General features: G+C 37.4%; 1 protein-coding gene across 1 annotated transcript in view; it reads left to right on the top strand.

Moving 5' to 3' along the window:
* Positions 1–23,969, top strand: part of Cadps2 (calcium dependent secretion activator 2) — a 575,996-nt gene that overhangs the window by 498,558 nt on the left and 53,469 nt on the right. Inside the window, exons 20-24 of the mRNA XM_023703422.1 lie at positions 5,138–5,279; positions 10,484–10,639; positions 12,522–12,669; positions 13,275–13,289; positions 19,281–19,355. Coding sequence (XP_023559190.1) covers positions 5,138–5,279; positions 10,484–10,639; positions 12,522–12,669; positions 13,275–13,289; positions 19,281–19,355 — 536 coding nt within the window. The remainder of the gene's footprint in view (positions 1–5,137; positions 5,280–10,483; positions 10,640–12,521; positions 12,670–13,274; positions 13,290–19,280; positions 19,356–23,969) is intronic.

The raw sequence follows: 23,969 nt of genomic DNA, 5'->3' as shown, positions 1-23,969 counted from the left end.
GGGCTGAGCTGGACACACACACACACACAAACACATAAATAAAATTAAGAAAAAAAAAAAAACTTAAAAAAATAAAGAAAGAAAATAAAGCCTATGACTGCTACTATTATAGACTTCTATGTAGATAATCAACTCAATTTGTTAATTATTGGAATGATCAAAATAATTAGGCTTCTGTATTTGCTGTAAAAAGTTTAGGTTTTATTTAATCCGTTTGCTTTCTTTTTTGTCATTTCTAATTGTACCATTGGGTTGGTGTCATGGATGTTTCGTTATTTGCTGACAAGGTGATATTGGCAAACATGCAGTTTGGGTGGGGGGAGAGACAGTTCTTTTGATGAGCGAAGGAGGTGCGGATCCTCCACTGATGTTGCGACCGCTTCTGGAGACTCAAGAGCAGATCTTTGGCGCTCACACCTCCGGCCCAGCGCTAGAAACATTCCTGGGTGAGGCCATATTGCAACTTGCCTCTTCCAGTGACTTGTTAACAGCGGCGTTTTGTGAAGGCTCAATTTAGACAGGTGACAGCCCCATATCATAACCTACCCTTATGAAGCCAGATGGAGAGATGGAAGCGCTCACTCTTACGCCTGAGGCTACACATTAAGAGAGGCTTTTGTCAGTGTCTGGTAGGAGTAGGATGCAAACTGGCATATGGGCAACTAAGGAAAAGAGCATACATTTACATAAGCAGGCAGGCGGTGCACGGTGGTGTGCTCCTGCAGTGCTTCCTGCTACCCAGTCGTCTCTCCCTTTCACTTTTCCGTGTGTATTCCCTGCATTTCTTCTCTCCCTCCCTCCTTCCCATCTTTCTCTGGCTATCTCTTCCTCTCTGCTTCCTCTTCTTCACTCATTTACTAAGGAAACAGTGCTGTCAATTTACCAAAGCTTTCAAACATGGGATCATTCATGCATTTTTAAGAAACATAAAGAACTCTCAGCTTAAATATAAACAAACTATAGCCAAAATGAAAGATTTATTGTGGTTCATAGCAACTACAGGTAATCCCCATTTTCTCCAAATTCTGTGGGAGAAAAAAAAAACTAATTTGTTTTTAAGAATCATAGCTGATCAGAAAGTTATCCTATTTTTCCACATTCCCTTAAAAAGCAATGTATAAAGTAACCAGCCTTTCTTCAGCACTCAGACTGTGGCCATGTATATCAGTAGGAGGATTTCCCTAATATCACTGCCTACCACCTTACATATCTGAGGCAGTGGGCATGCTTCACCAGCTCCTACAGTCGTCATGTAACACAATTTCCTGAGTAATAAGGTAGTTCTTTTAGTTATATGCCAGTATTTATTCACTCAGTAAACTTATAAACATTTGCTCTGAGACAAGAACATGGCTAGGTACCAAGAATACAGGCATGGTCCCTTCCTTGGGGACAGAGATGTCAGTAGGTGCAGGCAGCATGTGAACAACAAGAATCACATGGAGCCCAGTGCAGAGCTGGGAATAAGCAAGGAAAACCAGTGCATAGGGAAGGAGGCAGCAGATTGAAGCCCTTTTTAAAAAAACTGAGGATTTAAAATATATCATGAGAATCACTGTACCATGGTAAATAGGGGAGTCAGCCCCACAGAACATGGGCTAGAGAGGTGATTTTAAGACCAATCTTGGAGTGCTTCCGTAGCACGTGAAGGCTTTTGAAGTTCCATTAAAGATGACAGTCTTTAAAAGTACAATTACTTTTTAAAAAAAAAAAGTTACTTGTTTGATATCTTAGCAAACACTTCTTAAGGTTTTGAGAATATAGAGGGAACAATACAACCACCTTGTGTGTTTTGTTGATGAACAACCATTATATATTTAGAGTACCTAATATAATGATTAGTATATTTAAACATTAAAATGGTAACTATTTTTAAAGTTAATTTTAGTAAGCATAATTAATAATAATGAAAAAAAGATTTTGAAAATATGGACTGGCAGAGGGGAAAAATTACTAGAGTAAAGGCCAGTTAGGAAATAAGTGCACAGGTGAAGGCAGGAGATCAAAGGGCTGAGCTAGTGTAACACCAGGAGCATGAAGGGAAGAGACAGAGGTGACAGTATGATACAGAAAACCCAAAATAACACAAGTCTTGATTACTTGGTGAGTATAGGGAGTGAGAGGCATAGAGTTCCAGCCTTGAGGTGTTTCTTGTGTAGTAATTGAACAGAAAAATCTCTTACTCTGAGCTTTGGAATATAACAAGAAAAGTTGAATTTTTTAAACTAGATAGTACTTATCAAAGATGTGAAAAAAGACACCTCTTCTAGAAATACATTTGAGTCAATTGCTATGGAATCATTATAACATGTAATAGCAACACAGAGTGCAATTTGATAGCAACTGAGTGTAATTCTTCATTTTAACTAAATATGATTTCACTGTAAAAAAGTAACTTTTGAACTTCTAAGGTATGTTGCTCAATTGTGAAAGTCTATTATATAAACTTTGTGTTTTGTCTCAGGTGTAATTAAAAATGATAGTGGTTAATAGTACCTATCAAGATGGAAAGCCTGGGGTTCTTAAACATTTTTAATGGGCCATAAGAATGAAGGCTTAGGCATATAGTCTTGATGTAGGCCAATGTAAAACTTCATCTTTCAATGAGGATTACATTATTACTACATTTAATATTTTCAGAGTGTTAATTTTTCTAGTCACTAAATGTAGTAGTCTGCAATATAAGACTTTCATACTGTAACTGAGGGTTTTTTTTTTTCAAAATTCTAGTTCAGCATTCCTTTACCATAGAGATACTGACATTCTGATGTTAAGTTTGAGGATGGCTGAATGGATGGATAGACAGCCAATAGTTTATAGTAACCTAAGTAGAGGAGAGACACTATTACAATCTACTAAGATTAAAATGGGGCTTTGGTATTAAATGTTGGTTCTACTGCCTTATGACTAACTAGACATAGGCAAACATCCTAAACTCTGTACCTATTTTTTTGTTGATAAAAATTCTTAAAGAGATAGTTCCTTGTACACTTTTTTGTGATGAATGAATGAGAAAATGGACAGTGTAACTCAGCTGACTGTTTGGTGCACCATAATGCTGGGGAGGAGGAAGAGGAAGAGGTAGAGGTCTTACTGAAAGACACGGTAAATCAATTTTAAGTGTATTGTTAAATTTACCTATCACAATGATTTAGATATTTTGAAGGGAAATATTGCATTCTTATTTAGGAGGTCTTTGGTAAAAGTAACTGAATTACATGATCTCTAGCATCCTCTACCTCTATGATTAAATCTCCAAGAATAAATAAGCTCCTTTCAATGTAATCATGAAAACATCAAGATAACCGTCTTCTAAGCAACATACTTATCATTACATATGTTTGTTACCACTTTAATGGGAAAGCTATTAGCTTGCAAGCAAGTCAGAAAAGATTTTTTTTCCTTAATGTATTTGGTACAGGGTCTCACTACACAGCTCAGACTCGTAGTGATCCTCCTGTTTTCAGCCTCCTCAGCGCTGGGATTATAGGCATGCACTACCACACCCCATCTTGGTGGCTGGCTCAGCACCCCTAGGGGCAGGGTTACTGTGGCATGTGGTGCAGCAGAAAAGATTTTTTAACCACGAAGAAAGATTAAACCATATCAGAAACAGAAAAATTAAATCAGTGCTGCAGGAACTGATCACTAACCTTTGCTGTGCTATGGATCACCTATTCCACACAGAAGCCATGTCTCTCATTTATGTAATAATAATAATAATCTTCACATTGAGCCCAATAAAACCTATTCCCTTCACCATGCCCTACAATTTCTACACTTCCGTGAACTGCTATTTCTTTTCCTTTCTCCTCTTCTTTAAAGAATATTAACTTAGTCCTTTGGCTTTCTCATCTTTCAGAAAGGAAACTAGCCCATTCTCCTTCTGAAGTTTGGGCTAGCTCCCCTTAATGGAAGACCTTCACTCCAGATCTTCCATGGAAAGTTCTTCTGTTATTGAGATTTAACTAAAATGTTATCTTGCAGAAAATCCTTTTCTCACCATGGAATATATTTTTAAATGAACATTTTCATTTCAAGGGGTTGTTACAAAAGGTCATAATTAGTTTTGGTATATGTCATTTGAGAACTATTTAGTAACAGTGTTAACCAAAAAATTATGAATTCTTAATTAAATATTACTTAGAGTTAATATTTTCCTATGGAACATCTATTAGGTGCAGTTTAGGCACGTACTGACCCATGTTCTATGAAAGCACATATTATAGTGGAAAACCTCCATGTCCTGAATGAAGTAGGCCGAACATGTCCAAAAGTTTTCTCCCAGCAACACAAAATCTTAAACTTTCATAGTTGCTTTAAGGGTGGTTTTCTGAACTGCAACTTAGTAAAGACCAGGGAAACACTGGAAGAAAAACATCTAAGTGATACGCTGTTGTTAAGGACCTATGTGTTGGACCAGTGGTATAGCTCAGTGACACAGCATATGCCTGGCAAACATGAGGTCCTAAGTTCGATTCCTGGTATCAAAATTTAAAAAAGACCTATGTACGAGGGTCAGGTGAGACTAGGGATAGAATTCGTATTCACATATGAGATGCTCTGTATCCAGTCCCGAGCACCACCAAACGTAACACAGAGATGTAAACTGGATCATCTAAAACAATGTTCACAGATTACTAAGAAGCTCATGAATCAAAGTAGATATTCCCAAGATCAGAATCACTATCCTAGTGGAATAAGCAAGTACAACATCTTAGTAGCACTTAAGCATACCTCTTAGAATGGCACAGGTTTAGCCCTTCCGTGATCTACAGCCAGCACAGAGATTCTTTCTCCTTAATTGCTGCATTTTCATGTGTCAAGAATTTCAGGGGAGCTGGTAGCTCCCCAGAATGCTAGAAAGAGTTCATATACCTACATGTTAGATCTCTTAGGACAAACATACCACCTACCAGAAACATTTTCTAGAGATATAGTCTGGTTTTGTTTTGACAGCCCTATAGTCTGCTTTTTGGTCAATTTCTGTGATGGTCACATAGAAAGCAAAATCCTTTACCGTCTGTATTTTGTAAGTTCTCCTGTGTCAGGTTCAGGAAGTTTATTTTTCATCCATATTTTCCCAATGGCTGATATTTTCCCTCTGACGAACACTGTTTCTGCTTGGCTATTTCAGCACTTTTGTGTAATGGAAAATTTCACAAACACTTGCAAGAGATCTTTGTGCCCTTGGTTATCCGCTACGTGGATCTCATGGAGTCTTCCATCGCCCAGTCAGTTCACAGAGGTTTTGAGCAAGAGACATGGCAGCCTGTCAAGTAGGTATCTTACCTAGTGCTCACAGAGTATCTGCTTCTCAATCCTGACCTTATGACTTTACACATGGCCATCTATAGTTATTGCTTATGGTGGTCCCTTCCCACGTTGTTTGTTTCTTTACAGGAATATCGCCAACAGTCTTCCCAATGTAGCTCTTCCAAAAGTTCCAAGTCTGCCTCTTAATCTTCCACAGATTCCTAACTTTTCTACTCCTTCGTGGATGGCTTCTTTATATGAGTCCACGTGTGTATTCCTCACTTATTTCCTGGTGGTGTGTTAGCTAGTGCATGGCCTGGGCTGTGTTCTGTGCCAGTGTGTTTAGATTGCATGGCATTTATCATCATTGGTCGAGGAGTACCATGTTCTTGGCTTTATGTGTTTGAGTTTTTTAAATTGTTAAGCTAAGCTTAGAATGGTAAACTATCGATGGTAAATGATACAGACCAAAAAGAGAAAAACATGCATGTAAAAGGTGGTGCAAAGGCTCATTCTGTGACCCAAGGCATCTGCCTGGAGTGATATAAGCAAGTTCTCCTTATATAAAGAATCAGGTTGGCAAACACATTTCGAGGATGCTGAGGTTCAGCATTCTTCCTGCCCATGCTTATCTGGTGCATGTCGAAAACATTCATAAGAACAATTTCAAGAATATAATCTTTTTCTATTTTTATCTTAGGCTCCATATTAAAGAAACAGGATTGTATCTTCCAGGGAAGGGGTTGTCCTTTATTTCCCAGGACTAGGAAGTTCTTTTTTGGTTCCTTTCAAATCTCACCCAGGTTACATTGTTACTTTATTGCAGATTCAGCAACTCAAAGTCATTAAAGTGAAAATTTATGGGGCTTGAAATTGATCAGGCCTGAATTTAGGTCTTAGCTTAGTAATCATTCATCATCCTTAGCCTTGCTTTCCTCAACTCTAAAATATTTAACTCTTAATTTAGAGATACTTCTGTGTGGATTAAAAAAAATTACAAAAGTGCCTGCCACATCCTGTGCTTTCAATAAATGACTACGGCTAGTCATTGTGGCGTATCCCAGGAGCCCAATACCTGAGAACTAGTACTACTCTCCATGATCAGCATCTTCAGTCATTGCTTATTTATAACGACAGTTTTAAAACTGTGAGTTTTGTAGCAATCAAATAACCAAGAAATCATTCTGGGTTACAGGTATAAAGCACAAATGGTAACATCCTCGCCCAAGATCTTAAATGGAATCAGATAGAAAGAAAACCTAGTTAAAGAAAAAATTCCATTTATTGAGAACATACTAGGTTCTTTTTCTCATTTAATTCTTGTAACAACTCTGGGAGGATGTCATTATCTTCCACTTGACACTTAAGAAGCTTCAGTGGCACAGAGGTTAAGAAACTGATGCTGGCTAGATAGCTCAGCAGCACAAATGGCTGCCTGGCAAGCACAAGGTCTTAAGTTCAATTCCTGGTACCAAAAAATATAAAAATAAAAAGAAGTTAAGAAACAAAACTTTCCCAATGTCTCACAGCAAGTAAGTAACAGAGGCAAAATTTCAACCCAGCTTTCCTCACCTACAAAGCTTTCGCTCCTGCTCAATTTATTCCATCTCCAGGATACTTAAATGCATACTAGCTTTGTCTTCATACCATCAACTGTCAAATCTCTACTCAGCTTAGTATACATGCAGTCAGGGAAGCAAGAAGGAAATGACCAACAGTGAGAACAATAACATACAAAGAAGCATGGTCATATTTCTCCAAGTTAAACATCATCATTGTACATACAGTAACTACTAAGATATTATATTACTTGTGAATTTTTTTCTTATAGGCAAATGCCCTAGGACATTATAGTATGTACAGTGGTATATGTACAAGCACAGAATGTACAAATAAAGTATAATGAAACTTTCTAAATCTGTGCTTTGGAGTATTTCATGATATCGTTATATAACTTAACTCATCTTCCTTATTCTTTAGCTACTTAAGAATTTATTTGAACCAAGGATACTATTATGAGCTTTATGCTATAAAATTTAATTTCTCCCATTGTTATTTTAGTACCTTAATATTTATGTGAACATTGAAGCATTTATTATTGAAGACAACTTTTAAAAATATGAATTTTAAGGCAGGCATCATGACAAATTGAAGTGTTATAATAATTTATTTATTTTATTTTATTTTTGGTGGTACCGGGGATTGAACTCAGGCCCTTGTGCTTGCCAGGGAAGCACTTATTCCACTGAGCCATCTCCCCGGCCCCATGAAGTGTTATAAATACAATGATTATACATTCATCCTTTTAAGTAGAGTATAAAATGTATACGTTTTACATATTGATCACCGTTATCTTCTACCGAAGTTATTACTATTAGGTTCATGGTAACCAGAAGTATTCCTAGTGTTGCAGATACTATTGCAATTTACTTTTTGATGTTTTATTATAAGATGTTAAATGGCAAGAAACATCTCCATTTTGCATAAAAATTAAAGATACAACTCCTGATTAAGTAAAATAAATTATATAAAAGTAACCAGACTGGAGCTGTAGTTCAGTGGTTAAGCAAGCCTAGCATAGCCAGGCCAGGGTTCAACCCCCAGCATTACAAAAGTAATATATAAAAGTGACCATTTATTTGAAGACACAACCTGCTATGCATGGTTCATATTAACAACTAGTCCAAAAAGATAGAAAGGAAAGAAGGAAGAACAGAAGGAAGGAAGGAAGGAAGGAAGGAAGGAAGGAAGGAAGGAAGGAAGGAAGGAAGGAAGGAGAAGGGAAGGGAAGGGAAGGGAAGGGAAGGGAAGGGAAGGGAAGAAGGGAGGGAGAGAGGGAGGGAGAGAAAGAGAGAAGGAAAAAGAAGGAGGGAGGGAGAAAGGAAGGAAGGAGCAAGAGAAAGGGTATGTCTATACATCAATTCTTATTCAGTATATAAAATCTTCTAACTTTAGTTCTAGAAATGCCAGCAAGGTAAATTTAACATTGTCATATTTAGGAAATGAGCTTAGAGTCTGTTGTTCACATATAAATTCTTTAATCTGTTAGTAATACCTTTAGGATTGGTCACTGATTAAGAATAATTTAAATGAAAAAGCTCTGAGAAAATTGCAGGTTATATAGGCCAACTTCTAGAGAAAACCTATTTACATTTTTTCATGTATCTATTTAATTATAACAAACACTTATTATCTTAATTACACTGCCAGTTAAGCACATTTATTGTTTAGAGTTATAGCATACCATCAAATGGAAGGAAAATAATGTCCAGATTCCCTATAAGGATTTGTTACGTATTTTAAGAAGTCAATTTTAATAGAATTCTTCCTTTGCTATTCAGTAGATTTTGGTTTGATGATGGTTTTTGTTGTCATTGTGTTGTTTTAGAATATATATTTTTAAAGCTGCATTTTTCACAGTAAAAAAATATGAGACACAAATTTGTTTCTTTGCCAGTTATATCCAATTCAAACAACAGTCTTCTATTATACCAAACTGTTCAATGTGCTGCGGACATACAGAAATGGATGCTTTCTTTTACTTTTTTTTTTTTTTTTTTGCAGTAGTATCAGCATGGTTTGCTAGGGTTTTGTGTGTGTGTGTGTGTGTGTGTGTGTGTTTTTACTTGATGGTGTATTTGGAACGTAATAGGACACATGCAATGAGGAAAGTGCAGTGAGCACCATCGCTGTTGGGCCATGATTGGTCTCTTGAGAACTTGACCCTGAGGACATCCTGGATAGACGACAAGGAATCCCTGGCCAAGTGGGAAGCAGGAAGCAGCAGAGCGTGGCGATGGAGCCAGGATGCTGAGGCCAGGGTGGAGGGCAAACCAGTGCTTTTTGGTGGAACTGGGGATTGAACTCAGGCTCTTGCACTTGCCAGGGGAGCACTTATTCTACTGAGCCATCTCCCCGGCCCAGAACCAGGGCTTTATATTAGCCAGAGCAATGGGTGATTTTTCTAAAGCTAGCTAATTAATCTAAGCTGTCTCATTTGAATAATTTTATTTCTATAAAAATTATTCTCTATGCTCTTATAAAACTGTGTTTATGTCTTTATATTTTTCAAAATAAAAATATAAATTTCACTTTAGTATATGGGAGGCAGTTATTAGAAATCTGAGGACAAATGAATCAGCACGTTTGTTTTGCTTTGTTGTGTTTTGCTTTCGCTTTGTTGTCCTCTACAGTTAAGTCTCAATATGTTTTAATGTAGGAATATTTTACTTTCAAAACATGCTTCACTGTCAGACTATTTACTTGCATTATGGAAAGTAGTAACATTATCCTTTGTCCAAGTTAGTATATGAACTCTTCTGCAAATTAGCCCCGTGCATGGTGTGAAAATACAGTCCCTCAATTTTAGCATACTAGTAAATACATTGCAGATCCGGATTGCACAGTTAGAGCTAAGGGCCTGAAGTGCATGATTCTGCCCCAGCTTCAGGGCACCTTGAACACCATTTTTCCGTGTGGCCAGACCTTGTGTGAAGTTGGAGTTTAGTTGTGAGCTAGAAAAGGTACAAAGCTTTCTGAATTTAAAAAAAAAAAAAAAGGTTTGTTTCCCTCCCTGGCATGTTATTTTACATCTAGTTCCTGTTTCATGTTTACCTGTAACTAAGACAGAGCTGTAAGGTCCTTGTCTGCTACCTACCTGCAGAGAGACAGAAGTCATCGTGAAGACAGAAGGACGTGTGTGTGAATCAAAAAGTAAAGATACTAGTTGCTGAGTTCATCGTTGCATATGAATTTTCGTGTATGAAATGTCCTCCTTGGATTTGTCTCTATCTTAGAGATTGGTGAAGAACATTTAAAATGGTTGTCATTAATTTCCATTAGTATCCTTATCCATTTTACCCTATTTCATGTTATGTTGCTATCCTACTTTTTCTTTATTTTTCTCCTTGCCGTGTCTTACAAAGAAATGGAAAGAGCTAAGGAGGTAGCTCAGTGGTAGGACGTTTGCCTAGCATGGGTGAGGCCGTGGTTAGATCCCCAATGTATCTAATAATAATATTAATAATAATAATAATAATGCAAATTAAAAAGTAGGAAGGAAGAATTAGAATATTAAACAAAGGAAATGTTTGCTTATTAGAGATTTTATGTGATATTCTTTTGACTGATGGCAACAGATACAGACAGACAAAAATCAGTGTCCTGGTGATCCACATGGCTAACAGGGGAAGCTCATCGTGTTCTTCCTTTCTCCTTTCTCTTCTAGCAATGGCTCAGCAACATCAGAAGATCTTTTCTGGAAACTTGATGCCCTGCAAATGTTTGTCTGTGACCTTCATTGGCCAGAACAAGAATTCGCTCATCACCTAGAACAAAGGCTTAAGCTAATGGCCAGTGATATGATAGAAGCCTGTGTCAAAAGGTAGACATAAATTTGCAAGTTGCTGCTTACTATACCAGCACGCAGAGTACCACTTTCTACCAGGTGCCTATTGCAGAAAATCATTCTGTCTGTGCTGCCATTCTGAGCTGTAATGGACATTACATTCTTTGACCTAAATTTGGGGTCCCATGTCATTTATAAAATTGACCTGGTCCTTTTTTTCCTCAGGTCTCCCAATCATTGCCCTGATCAGTAGCCCCCACAGGATTGTCATCATTTCTGTTGTGTTCACTATCTCCTTAGGAATACTGCACTTTAAATTCCCAAAATAATATCTCCTGAGACATATAGAAAAGGCCTACTGAGTTTGTTATACAGTGTGTACTCTGTCTGTGTGCTGTGAAATAGCATGGCAAACTCAAAAGATCATCAGCACCCTCAGTATTTTCAGATATCTTCAACCCACATTCGAAGAGTTGCAGCTATCTGTTTGTCTTCTGTAGCATTTAACCAGAATTAAATTGAGGCTTTGGATTCTTGCAAATGTACTTTCATTTTCTTAATGTCTTTTACAAAACCAACATTTTATCCTGACTGGTCAAGCATACTTTTGTCCCTTGTTGTGATCCATTAAAAACAAATATGAGGGGCTGTGCGTGTAGTTCAGTGGCACAGTGCCTGCCTCGCAAGTGTGAGGTCCTGAGTTCAATGCCCAGTACCAAAAAAAAAAGTGAGGTACCATATTAGAATAACAGTCAAACACTGGTTGGAACAACTAAATATTCCTAATGATATTGATTAAGCCAAGAAAAATTCTATGTCCGAAACAATGTTCAGTGCTTCCCAAGAGCAAGGCTATGAATTAGATTGTTTCATGTTATTCAAAAACCATCTGTCATTCGAATGTCTCAAATCTGTGAGTAGTCTTTGGATACTTCAGCAAAACTTATTTCAAATTGCCTATTATACAGGTGTTTATTTTTTTTATAATTTTATTTATTTATTTGTGTGTGTGTGTGTGTGTGTGTGTGTGGCCAGCTCAGCCCACCAGGGGGCGGGGCTGGCTGGCATGTGGTGCTGGGGGATTGAACCGCGGTCCCTGTGCTTTGCTAAGCTTGTTCTAAGTAGGTGCTTTAGACCACTGAGCCATCTCACCAGCCCCTATACAAGTATTTAAAAAAAAAACCTGCCTATAATTTCTAGTTTTAAAAAACTCAAGTGACTTAAAGAAATATATGTCTGTTATATGCAGATCATTATATTTTATAATTTTTCAGACTTAATTTTGTTTAATTTGATAAGTCCTCAGTCAGCTTTAAGGGAAGGATGTGGGTTTTTTCTCCTATTGGGAAATAAATTCAAGCAATGATGTGAAACTGTGAAGTTTTCCCAGGAATTATATATAATATATAACAAAAGGCTTCATTTGAATGGTAATATTTTCTGAGTGACAATGTAAAGCCCAAAATACTACTGGATATTTACAAACTGAAATGTTTATTCTTACATAAGATCTCACATTCTGACCTTTCATCTGAGACACCTGTTTAGAAGCACTCGCGTCATGGGGTCCAGGCCCTGCCACCCCGCCCACTCCTCCTTTGCGTGTTTTATTTTTTTATTATTTTTTTAAATTTTATTTATGTATGTATGTATGTATGTATGTGTGTATGTGTGTATGTGTGTGGCCAGCTCAGCCCACCAGGGGGCGGGGCTGGCCAGCATGTGGTGCTGGGGGATTGAACCGCGGTCCCTGTGCTTTGCCAAGGTTTCTCTAAATAGGTGCTTTAGACCACTGAGCCATCTCACCAGCCCCTTTGTGTGTTTTAAATTAGCATCTTATATTGTTGCTTTCTCTTTTACAAAACAGGTAGGGCTTATGTCAGAATTTCTTACTCTAAATTTATGTTTTAATAACTAGAACAAGAGCTGCATTTGAACTCAAGCTGCAGAAAGCAAGCAAAACAACTGACTTGCGCATTCCTGCGTCCATGTGCACGATGTTTAATGTGCTAGTTGATGCCAAAAAGCAAAGCACTAAACTCTGTGCCCTGGATGGAGGACAGGAGGTAAGTGGCATGTGTTCCATGTGGACAGAGCCCTGGGAGGGCGTGCAGCAAACACGATCCCCTTTGCTCGTGTCAGCTTGTCTTTCTTCATATAAATGCTGCCTAAAATCATACAAGTGGCCATTGGATTTCAGGTACACCTTGTAGGTGTTGCATGTTTTCAAAAGCATTGCATTTTATAAGCAAATTAGCTACAAAGCTGCTTGCTTTGTTTATATACAAATTTACACTAGCCTCAATTTGCATTTATAAAAGTAAGCCATAAGACATAGTACATGAAATACTTTATTTACACAAAAGTCTTCATTTTTTAAAGATCAAGTAGAAATATGCTTAAAAATTAGCCCTAGTTCTTATCAATAAATACTTCACTGTTCCAGTTTGATTTATATTTGTTTGGTTTGAAGTTCAGAAATACAATCTCAGCTTGTCCCATGATTTATTTTTCCGGAGAGTGGTAACTGGGTGGAAGTTGATTTTAGATTATCTGTTTAAGGTGAAGTTTTGTTGCCTTTTTTCCATTGTGATTTTTTTTTACTTTTCCACCATCTCTTTATTTTCCTCCATGTCCTCATCATCCTCATTTCCCCCATGGCGTGGTCCAGTTGGGTTGTCAATGGGTAAGTTGTTGTTGTTGTTTAAGAACATTTTTCATTTGAATTATTATTTCTCAAAATAGGCGTTTTTATTTTCGCCTTTTCAAGTTAAAATGACATCCTTCCATTTTTAGGTGTTTAGATTGTGTGTGTGTGTGTGTGTGTGTGTGTGTGTGTGTGTGTGTGTACACGCACACATGTGTATAGGGCAGACACCTTCCTGTAACAGTAATAGCCCAAAAGCACATTGAGATACAGAAAAATACTTAGTGTCTTAAGTATTATCAAGGGTGAGGCTTCTTCACTGTGGGCCTGCAAACTCTATAAGCTTCTTTTAGCTTTGAAAGAGAGTGGCACAGGGTAGCTGTACACAAAGTCTGCATCCTTCCTAGGGAACAGGTACACGTACAGAACACAGATTAATTCTTGTTTTATTGCCCTTCCCCTCCCAGCCCACCTCCCTTATCTGGCTGTAAATCCACTGTTCCCATTTTCATTCTTCTTACTTTCAGTTCCCATTTATGGAGTTTAACACTCAATCTTTGTGGCAATTCGACATGCACCTGATGCATCTTGTGCTGTTTTACTTCCCAGTCCTCCCTTTCACGCCATCCCCTACACCCCTTCCCATGCCCAAAAGATCTACCTTCCTATTTCCTTCAGGTGTGCTTTTGTTTTGCTCTTTATTTGTACCTTGCCTTACTCAAATGAGAGATACCATATGGCATTTAAGGGCTCAAACCTTTTTGCAGAGACGATTGAGTAGGTTACACTCTTCTGATGTTGCTAAGATCTGTTCCTTATTCCGAAAGCAGGTTAACTCTTGAAAGTCTTCCAGCTTCCCACACGGTAGCCAAACTCAGAGCTACTCTTAAGGAGCAAATAAGTCTCATCCCAACACAAGGGCTTAGCTAAATGAGACTGTAGATAAGAAGGCCTACCATTTGTGACTTTCATACCTATTTAACGCAAGTACAGCCATTAGCTGCTGGGCCATAATGTATGTTTCTATACTCGTATTTCATGCTCTGAGCAACTCAGGAGAAACTTGTATTTCTAAAACCATAGGACATAGCTTACACACACACACACACACACACACACACACACACACCACTTTACTGACATAAATGTTACACAGTGCTCATAATTATCATGCTCCGATCACTTACAACATGATTTATTATCTCTAATGATCTGGATGCACAGGCAGCTGGCTTGGGTGCCAGTGACTCCTAATCACCTCTATGGTTTTCAGTACTCAGATGTAAGCTCTGATTGTCTGCCCAAGAATATTAAGTTTCTGCCTAAGCCCATTCTTTTCACATCTACAGTATAACATCATTTTGCCTGTTCCCATTATTTCTAGGTTTATCCATTTGTTCTTTTTTTTTTAACATATATTGCAGCACCTGACACATAATAGGCACTTAGTAAATATTTGTAAAGTGAATAAACATGCTGACTTGTAATTGCTTTGAAAATCTTCTCCTCTAAGAAACAACTCACTCTAGTACTTGAAAAGAAAAGCAGGCATACACAAATGCCAAACACTGCCCCATATTCATATGATTCTTTACATTAATAGGGGGATGGTTTTGAAGAATAACTAGCTACTGTTTGTTATGTCTGCACCTGTATCTTCTCACCAAAGACAATTAGTCCCCCACAACTTTCACATAATTAACATAGTTCAAAATGTCCAGGTGTAAAACCCATTAGCAACTCGGAAAAGTGGTAAATAAGAATTTCAGTGCAAAAAAAGGAGTCAATACAATGTGTAATTGCAAGGCTTTCCCTCTATAAATATGGGACATCTATATTTGAAATTGTTTAATATTGATACACACATCATGAGCACAGTTGAACAAGTAGACAGAATTTTACAAAACGCAACAAAGTTCTTGGAAAAAACTAAATCATTAGAAAACTCAGAACCATGTCAAAATACATACTACATAGTTAAACTTAGCAGAAATTATTTCTCAGTGAAAAAGAAATTACCACTCTGTGGTAAATTTGTTGTCTTTGTTGAAATGAAACCCTTGCCCCCTGCAGCCCCTCTGTGTTCCTATATTATAGTTCTGCTTTCTTACGTGACAAATGATGATGCAAACACACTCTGGCAGGGTCCAGCATGGAGTGATCAGTGATTAGGAATGATCTGCTCATGGAACAGCTGTGTGTAAGGAGTCAGCAGTCTCGGACCATTTCCTCAGGGACCCGTATTGAGATCACAAAACCAGTGCAGTGTTTAGGACCCTTGTTATCCATTGCTATGGAGAAGCAGTTGACTGCACTGGCCGGAGGCATTTTCTGCCCTTGGAGAAAATTCATCCAGTGATTCCTGAGGTTGAAGGTGAGGGTGAGAGCACATTCATAGGCAACTCAAGAAACCAGTGGACCTCCACCTCCTGCAGGATTTGTGCTCAAAGAAAAATGCTTTGTTTTCCAGAACCAAAGCCCAGTGCCTTTAAAAGATATCCCAAGAGAAGAAATTCATCTTTTAAGAAAGAGTGGCTAAAATGGAATCTAGTCCTCATCTCCTGTACATGTACATGTTTAGTTACTTTTCTCATTGCTGAGACAAAATACCCAACACCCAAAGTTAAAAGGGAAAGTTTTAGGTAGCTCACACTTTGTACAGGTTTCAGCGCATAATCAGCTAGCTGTGAGGCAGGTTGGCTCATGGTAAAGGGGCAGCAGTTCAGAGTGGAAGAAGACAGCAAAAGCAGCAGTGGAGAGAGAACACACAAGCCTATTTCTGTCCCTCATCTTGTCCATTCTAGCAGGACTAACACAGTGCCAAACTGGTCAGAAGATTGCTCCAGCTCTCACCCACCCTTAATCTCACACTGCACTACGAATCAACCACACACTCTAGATTCAACCACCTCCAAAGATAAAACCCTGGGAATACATGGGGCTTTGCCAGGACATGTAGACACAAACTATAACATGTAATAAGAAATCAAAGAATGATGACCACTTGAGTACAGGGAGGCCTGGGCTGTATGCAGGGCTTCACGTGTGGCTATCTTAGTGTAGGTATAGAGCCATTTGCTAAGGAACCAGGTCATAAACTATTTCAAATCTACCAAAACTATGGTATACAGTTGAAATATTTTGATAAGAATCTCACCGACTTTTATTGTTGAAGAAAAAAATTTCAAAATATGTACCGACAATGCTATCTGTTCATCTGAATGGAGGAAAACATGTCAGTGTGAGCTTAGATGATGTAAATGCCTCTGCAGATAAATTCTGTTTTTATTTCTTTATGATCTATTTTGGGGATGTTTATATTTATCTTTGAAAGCTATCCAGATCTCATAATGAACAATACTCTAACTGTTTTATCTGTATGTAACATACATGGATCATTGTCTTTTCACAGTATTATGTATTATATATAAATATACTATGCAAATACACACACACACACACACACACACACACACTCAGGACATTGCCAGACTCATGCTTCTAGACCACCCGTAGCATCTGATGAGGTCAGAGTTCATCAAATAAATTTACAGTAGCAGACCCCATATTATAAAAATCTAACAAACTTTATCCTATTTGGGTTTACCTCTCTGGTTATACACTTATAATATATACTTCACCATTTTTCCCTTTGACTTTCAATGTGTTTTGGTTCATTTGTTCTCATTTTTCTCTCCTCTTTCCATTTCCCCCTTCCTTCTTTCTCTCTGTCATGGCTAGATGAGATGGGAAAGAAAACAACAATTGAAAGTGTGTCTTACAAGAGGATTTCTTGGCTGCCACAGTTCATTCATTTTTCCTGTTTTGCAATAAAATGATCTTAAATGACCTCTTTCATGCCTTCTCCATTGATTCTTTTTTTTTTTTTTTTTTTTTCCGAAACCAGAGATAGAACTAAGGCCCTTGCACTTGCCAGGGAAGCATTTATTCTACTGAGCCATCTCCCCGCCCCTTCACTTGATTCTTTTAAGTAATTCAACCTAAAGCATTTAACATGCAGGAGCCCTGATATATTGTATCAAAGATTTCTAATGATACTTTAAACCTCTTATAAGAATGAGATATCTAACATGAAGCTAAGCTTTGAGGCTCAGACATATTTAAGAACCCCTTTGGAGGTCTTGGGTTTTTGTTACGGGGCACTTTTTGTGTTAAGAGGAAAACGAGAAGCTTGAATCTCCTGCATCCCTTTCCTGTTCAACCCCACTGAGGGGTCTGGGCTAGTATTTCATTTCCTCTTGCTGCTAGGACCCTAATCTGGAGCCAGATCTGAGGAGAGTTGTGAATTTGCATAAGCCCCTCAGCCACTCAGTCAGCTGTGCTGCTTTCCTAGGAACCAGGGGGGCCGCCTTCACAAGTGCATCTGTGAGGGCCTTACCCTGCCAATCAGTCTAGGCCCTGGAATCGTACACTTGGTCAAAACTGAGCCCACGCAGCAATGCGTGCAGTGACTGATGTAGCATGGAGCAGAGCCTGAAACACTAGCCAGGGTTATTCAAAACTCCTTTGCTTCTCTCTTGGCTTTCATCATGGTCTTCCCTTTAGACTACTCCAAAAGCGAAGGTATCAGTACTAGTGCAAGGCATTTACCTCTGGGTTTCTGTTCTACTTGCCCTACAAGGAGCTGCACACTGGGGAATCCCAAGCTTCCCTGGAAAAAAGTTTTGTGTTCACACAGAGAGGGGAGAGAGAGAGAGAGAGAGAGAGAGAGAGAGAGAGAGAGAGAGAGAGAGAGAGAGAGAGCGCTCACGTTAGGCCACTATCATTACACATGCACACTCACATGCAGGGAAAGAAAATAATTCAAAAGTTTAAAAATTATGCTTCCTCGTATTATTTACGTGGGTGGATGATGGCCACTTAACACTGTCAGAGCCCATGAGGGGGAGGGGATCAATCCTGAGTATTCCAAAGCGGGCCTGAGTTGATGTTTTGCTGTGTGTGGAAACTTTGAGACATGTTTTCAGAAGAAAAAAAAAATAGCTTTCAAAAACTTGCATCTTAGGAAACCATTCAGCCAGCAGCTATTAAGTTGGTCTAATGTTTTTGCTGACCTGAGTACTTTTACTCTATGCCTTATGTTAGCTGTTCCAAGAAGCCTTGAACCATCAAGATAGGGTTAGTCTTTACAAGTCACATTTTCTGTGAAGTGGCCATTGGGGACAATCTGCTGTCAGATAAATGCTTCTAAAGGAAGAATTACTGTTTAAATGGATGTGCCTTCACACGCCGTGGAAGCCCAGCTCCTGTTAATTTAAGAATGGACTCTCTAGCATTCTCTAAAGAAAGCCAAAAAAAAAAAAGTCTTTCAGGTTTACTTTAAATACATCTTTCTTTTTATTTATTTAGGGCATCTTTTTCATGAGGCTGCTGTAATAAAACTATGGGGAATGAGTGCTGTTTTATTTTACCTTTTTTTGGCCTATTAATTTGTTACCATCTATTCACCTTTGTTGACGAAATTTTCATTTTGCCCTTGCTTGAGCATATTGTAAGAATTGTATAAACTGCTGCTCCCTAGGCTAATAAAAAGGTCCTTTTAGAGAGAACAATTGGGAGCTCATTTTATTTGTAAGGCTCATTTAAAATAACTTATGAATGAGAGTTGTCAGACATGAAATGCTGTATTAATTAAACCTTTCTTGAGCCTTTTCTGCTTCTCCAGCTAAACCAACCCTTTAGAAAAATACATGGCCACCTTAATTACAGAGGAGAAGACAAAAAGTATCCTTCACATTCCTGAGCCTGAATAAGAGTAAGAATTCAATTCAGCTAAATAATAACCCCATTAGCTGCTTAACTCCACAGTGCACATGGGAAAATTTTCAAACCACAATGTAAAAAGTGTTGATTGGGTAGATCATTTTCAAGGTTTTGTTCTTTTAATGTTCAAAATGATCATTTTATGTAAAGTTGATATGTCATAACTAGTAGCTTATAGCCTTTATGACTTATGACAAAAGTTTTGTGTCCATATTTACTAATTCATCTTTGTCCTTTAATATCTAGCAACAGTACCATTCAAAAATAGATGATTTGATTGACAACAATGTAAAAGAAATCATTTCGCTGCTAGTTTCAAAGGTAATGTATTATTTATTAACCTTCTAAATCAAATTAAAAATAATTTTCAACTGAGAATTTTCAGAAATATCACTTGTGTTTCTTGATAATTGGGAAACTTTCATTTAAAAAACAAATGCAAGAGTTCTAATTTTTTGAAAATTTGTAAGCAAAAAGGATTCTGATAATTGTATTGACAACTTCTGACATTTTTATTTATGATTTTTGGCTTTTCTTCAAGGGTTATTATTTCAAAAATAATTTTCAGTAACATGTTACTATGTCACATTCTTTCTCTCTTGCTATTTGTTTTAAATCTGGAGTTGATCAGGCCTTGAGTTTAGCTGTAATGAAACTCATGGCTCTGGTTATGGTATCAGAAACAGACAAAAGCTGGCAGGATAGTATCTGAGCGTCTCCTCCCCAAAGATTTCCTGTGTGATTATTGAAATATCTCTGATGAAAGCCATGGCCTTTAATTATAGAAGTAGAGATGAAGTATGAACTGGTATGTTACCTGGCAATCAGATGGTTTAGAATCCCACGAAGTGGTACCACACTGTTGTGCGTGCCATTTGAGATCAGAGACTGATGGATAAGGGAGAACACGAGAGCAATGGGATTAAGGTTATAGGCAGATAAGAGGAATGAGTCTGTTCAGTGCTTACACACAAGGTAATATTTATCAATATCATGTAATTCAAAATATCTAAAAAGGATATTGACTGTTCTCATAAAAAAATATGTGAGATTATGCATATATATTGAGTTGATCAATATACTATACATAAATGTATCAAAACTGCTCCCATAAAGATATACAATTATTATATTAAAAAAACAGAAATGACTAAAGAAAATTGGTATACTATAAGTGACAAGTATGAGCAAGATATATCTTTTCCCTTCTAAAGAATCCCAAATCAGGCTTTATAATACATGTGGAAGAATGTACAACAAGCAAAGTAAAAAAAAAAAAAATCAGGCAAATTTAATAAAGAAAAGGCATGCTAGACAAAAAAGCAGACATGTCCCATAATCTTGGAAAATGTAAAGACTCATTAATAATTTAAGGATTGTAAAATTGCAATAATATAGTTTTCCTACTGACAGCATAGATGTCTTTAAGCTAATATGTAATATTTAAAAGGTGAGTTGAGACATTCACATTCCATATATATACAAGTTTAAATTGTTTTTTTTTTTATTTTTCAAGAGAGTACAAAATAAGGATTGGGGGGGGTGGCTCAGTAGAATAAGCGCTTCCCTGGCCAGCGCAAGGACCTGAGTTCAATACCTGGTTCTGCCAACAACAACAAAAAAAATTAAAAAAGGAGAGTATGAAATAGTATTAAAACAGAAAATATTGTAACTGATGCATAATTTCACTAAACAAAAACATATGACTTTGACAGTATTTGTTGTATTGCTCAGTGCTGCCTTCAAATTAGTTCTTCAAATTACCAGATATAAGCATGCAAAATTGGAAAAAAGAAAAAAAAACTTACAAGAAGTTAAGAAGAAATCAAAAGGAAAAAATATTGAAGAAAGAAGACAAAAAATTAAGCAGTGACTACTTTCCATAGAACAGCAGAAATCCACAATACAGTTGTTCAAAACGTCCTGTTTAGATACACAGATAGATGTCTTTCACCCACTCCCTCTTCTGTCCTTATCTCAGTAATTCCTTCCTTTTGCACAGGTTCATTCCTTTTCACAGTATCTATTGAACACTTCAGATTTTATTTACTCTTTCAAGTTCTTACACTAAGGAGACCATACAATGTTTGCACATGCAGGTCTGATTTATTTCACTTAAGAGTGTGGTCTCTAATTGTATCCATTTACCAACAAAAGCCTCAAATTTATCCTTTTATAGGTGAATAATACTCCATTGTGTAAACATACCATATCTTCTTTATCCACTCCTCAGTTGATGGGCGTCTGGGTTGCTTCCAGGATGTGGCTCTGACAGATTGCACTGCCATAAACATGGGTGCACATATATCACTGTGGTATGAGGTTTTCAGTTCTTGAAAAATACCAAGGAAGGGAATAGCTGGCTTGAATGGAATCTTCAATCCTAGCTTTTTAAGGAATCTCCACACTGATTTCCATTGTGGTTGTACCAGTCTGCACTCCCACCAACAGTGGATAAGGGTTCCTTTTTCCTGACATGCCCTCCCACATTTCTTATTGGTTGACTTCTTGATGATAGCCATTCTTTTGGGGTGATATGGAATCTCAGTGTTTTTTTTTTAATTTGCATTCCTCAGTTGACAAAAGATGTTGACATTTTTTTCATATGTTTATTTCCATTTGTATTTCTTCATCTGAGAAGTATATATTCATCTCAGATGCCCAATACTGGATTGAGTCTGAATTTTGGAGGCCTAATTTTTTTAAGTTCTTTATATGTTCTAGATAGAAGGCCTTTGCCAGAGGGACAGTTGACTATAATATTTTCCCAGTTCATGGGTTTTCTTCTGACTCTGTTGGTGATTTCTTGTGACTTGCATAAGCTTTTCAAAAAGATCCCACTTGTTGATTCTGTGAAGTGCTTCCCGTGCAGTTTGGTGTTTGTTCACGAACTCTCTACCTAACCCTGTGTCTTTAAGATTTGTACCTACATCTTCCTCCAGGAGATTTAATGTTTCAGATTTAATATTTAAATCTTTGATCCATTTTACTGTAGATTAGTGCATGATAATAGACACAGGTCTGATTTTAGCCTTCAAGGTGTGAAAAGGCAATTTTTTCAGCACCCTTTGTTAAAGAGACTTTCTTCCAGCAATGTGTTTGGCCTCTTTGCCAAAAATAAGTGGCTCAGTGTATCTACAGTTATCTGTGTCTTCTGATTTGTTCCACTGGTCCTCAGGGCTGTCTTTATGCCAGTACCATGCTGATTTTATCACAGTATCTTTGTAGTATAATTTCAGGTTTGCCCCTCCGACAAAGGCCTTCCATCTAGAACATATAAAGAGCTTAAAAAATTAAGCCTCCAAAATTCAGACTCCATCCAGGATTGGGCATCTGAGATGAATATACACTTCTCAGATGAAGAAATACAAATGGAAAATAAGCATGTGAAAAAATGTTCAACATCTTTTGTCATTTGAGAAATGCAAATTAAAACCTGAAATTATACTACTACAAACAGATAGTTTATCTGGGATTGTGATGCCTCCTGCCTTTCCAGGGTTGCTTTTGATATTCTGAGTTTCCTCTGGTTCCAGATGAATTTTAGGAATGTTTCTCTGGATCTTTGAGGTATACTAATGGTATTTTAGTTAGGATTGCATTGGCTTGTATAACAATTTTGGGAGTATGGTCATTTTCACGGTGTTCATTCTTCCTATCCAGGAGCAAGGAGTATTTTACATTTTCTGAAATCCTCTTCAATTTCTTTTCTCAGAGTACTGTAATTTTCATTGTATAATTTTTTTACTTCCTTTGTGAGATTGATTCCTAAGTATTTCTTTCTATTTTTTTATGTTATTGTTAAAGATGTGGTTTCCATAATTTGTCTCTGGGTGCATTTGTTGTTTGTGTACAAAAATGCTATTGATTTTTGAGTATTGACTTTGCATCTTGCTATCCTACTAAATTTGGTTATTAAGCCTACAAGTCTCTTGGTAGAGTTTTTGGGATCTAGAAGCTTAAATGGTTAAAACAGCCCTGATAATAGCCTTGAAATAACAAATACATAAACACTTTACCTTCTGCATTATTTTCATATTAATCATAGAGGTATTTAAAAATAAAAATGAAGGAGAAGCAGAGCTTCCTGGACAAATACTCAGAGAGATAATTATCATTAAACATACTATAAGAAGCACTACATGGAGGGTCCAGGGAGATAGCTCAGTAGAATAAGCGCTTGCCTGGCAAGCACAGGGTCCTGAGTTCAATCCCTGGTAACAAAAAAAAAGAAAGAAAGAAAGACTAAAGAGTTCTTAAAGTTGAGGAGAATAGAAGCTAAAACAACATACATGATATCATTTTTATTTTTTAAACATTTTTATTAGTATATGTGTATAGTACATAATGATTACATGTACCATGGGAAGCTCACACATATACATAACACCACTTAAGTTTCTTGTCCCCGTCTCTGCCATCCCTTCCTGTTCCCTCCGTTTCTTATTCCCCTATCCATAGGCAAAAGAACTATGATTTTCTGGGCTGGCCGGATTTTTTCCAACACTTTGTATGATCCACTCTTTCCTAGCCTCTGAGGTTTCTGCTGAGGAATTTGTTGATTACCTTATAGAAGGTTACCTACAGAAGGAGCCTCCCTTTTACATGGAACTCTTTTTCTCTTGTTACTTTCAAAATTCTCTCACCTTTATTGTCTTCTGACAATTTCTGTGTGTTAGGTAGAACCTGCTGTCTCCAGCTATTGGGGTTTTTCTGAATGTCACAAATATGGATATCGAAAAAAAAACCCAAATATGGATTTCCATTTTCTTCCCCAAGTGGGGGGAGTTGTCAGTCTGTCCACTTACTTTTCTGCCTGTTCCCCCCACCTCCCTTTGGTTCAGAAGGTTTTAGCTGTGTGAGATGCCATATGCCTGTAATCTGAGCACTCTGGAAGTGTGAAGCAGGAGGATCACAACTTCTAGTCTCTGCTGG

This window comes from Octodon degus, unplaced genomic scaffold, assembly GCF_000260255.1.
Source record: "Octodon degus isolate 3935 unplaced genomic scaffold, OctDeg1.0 scaffold00170, whole genome shotgun sequence".
Taxonomy (NCBI): Eukaryota; Metazoa; Chordata; class Mammalia; order Rodentia; family Octodontidae; genus Octodon; species Octodon degus.
This window is presented reverse-complemented; position numbering and strand designations above follow the sequence as displayed.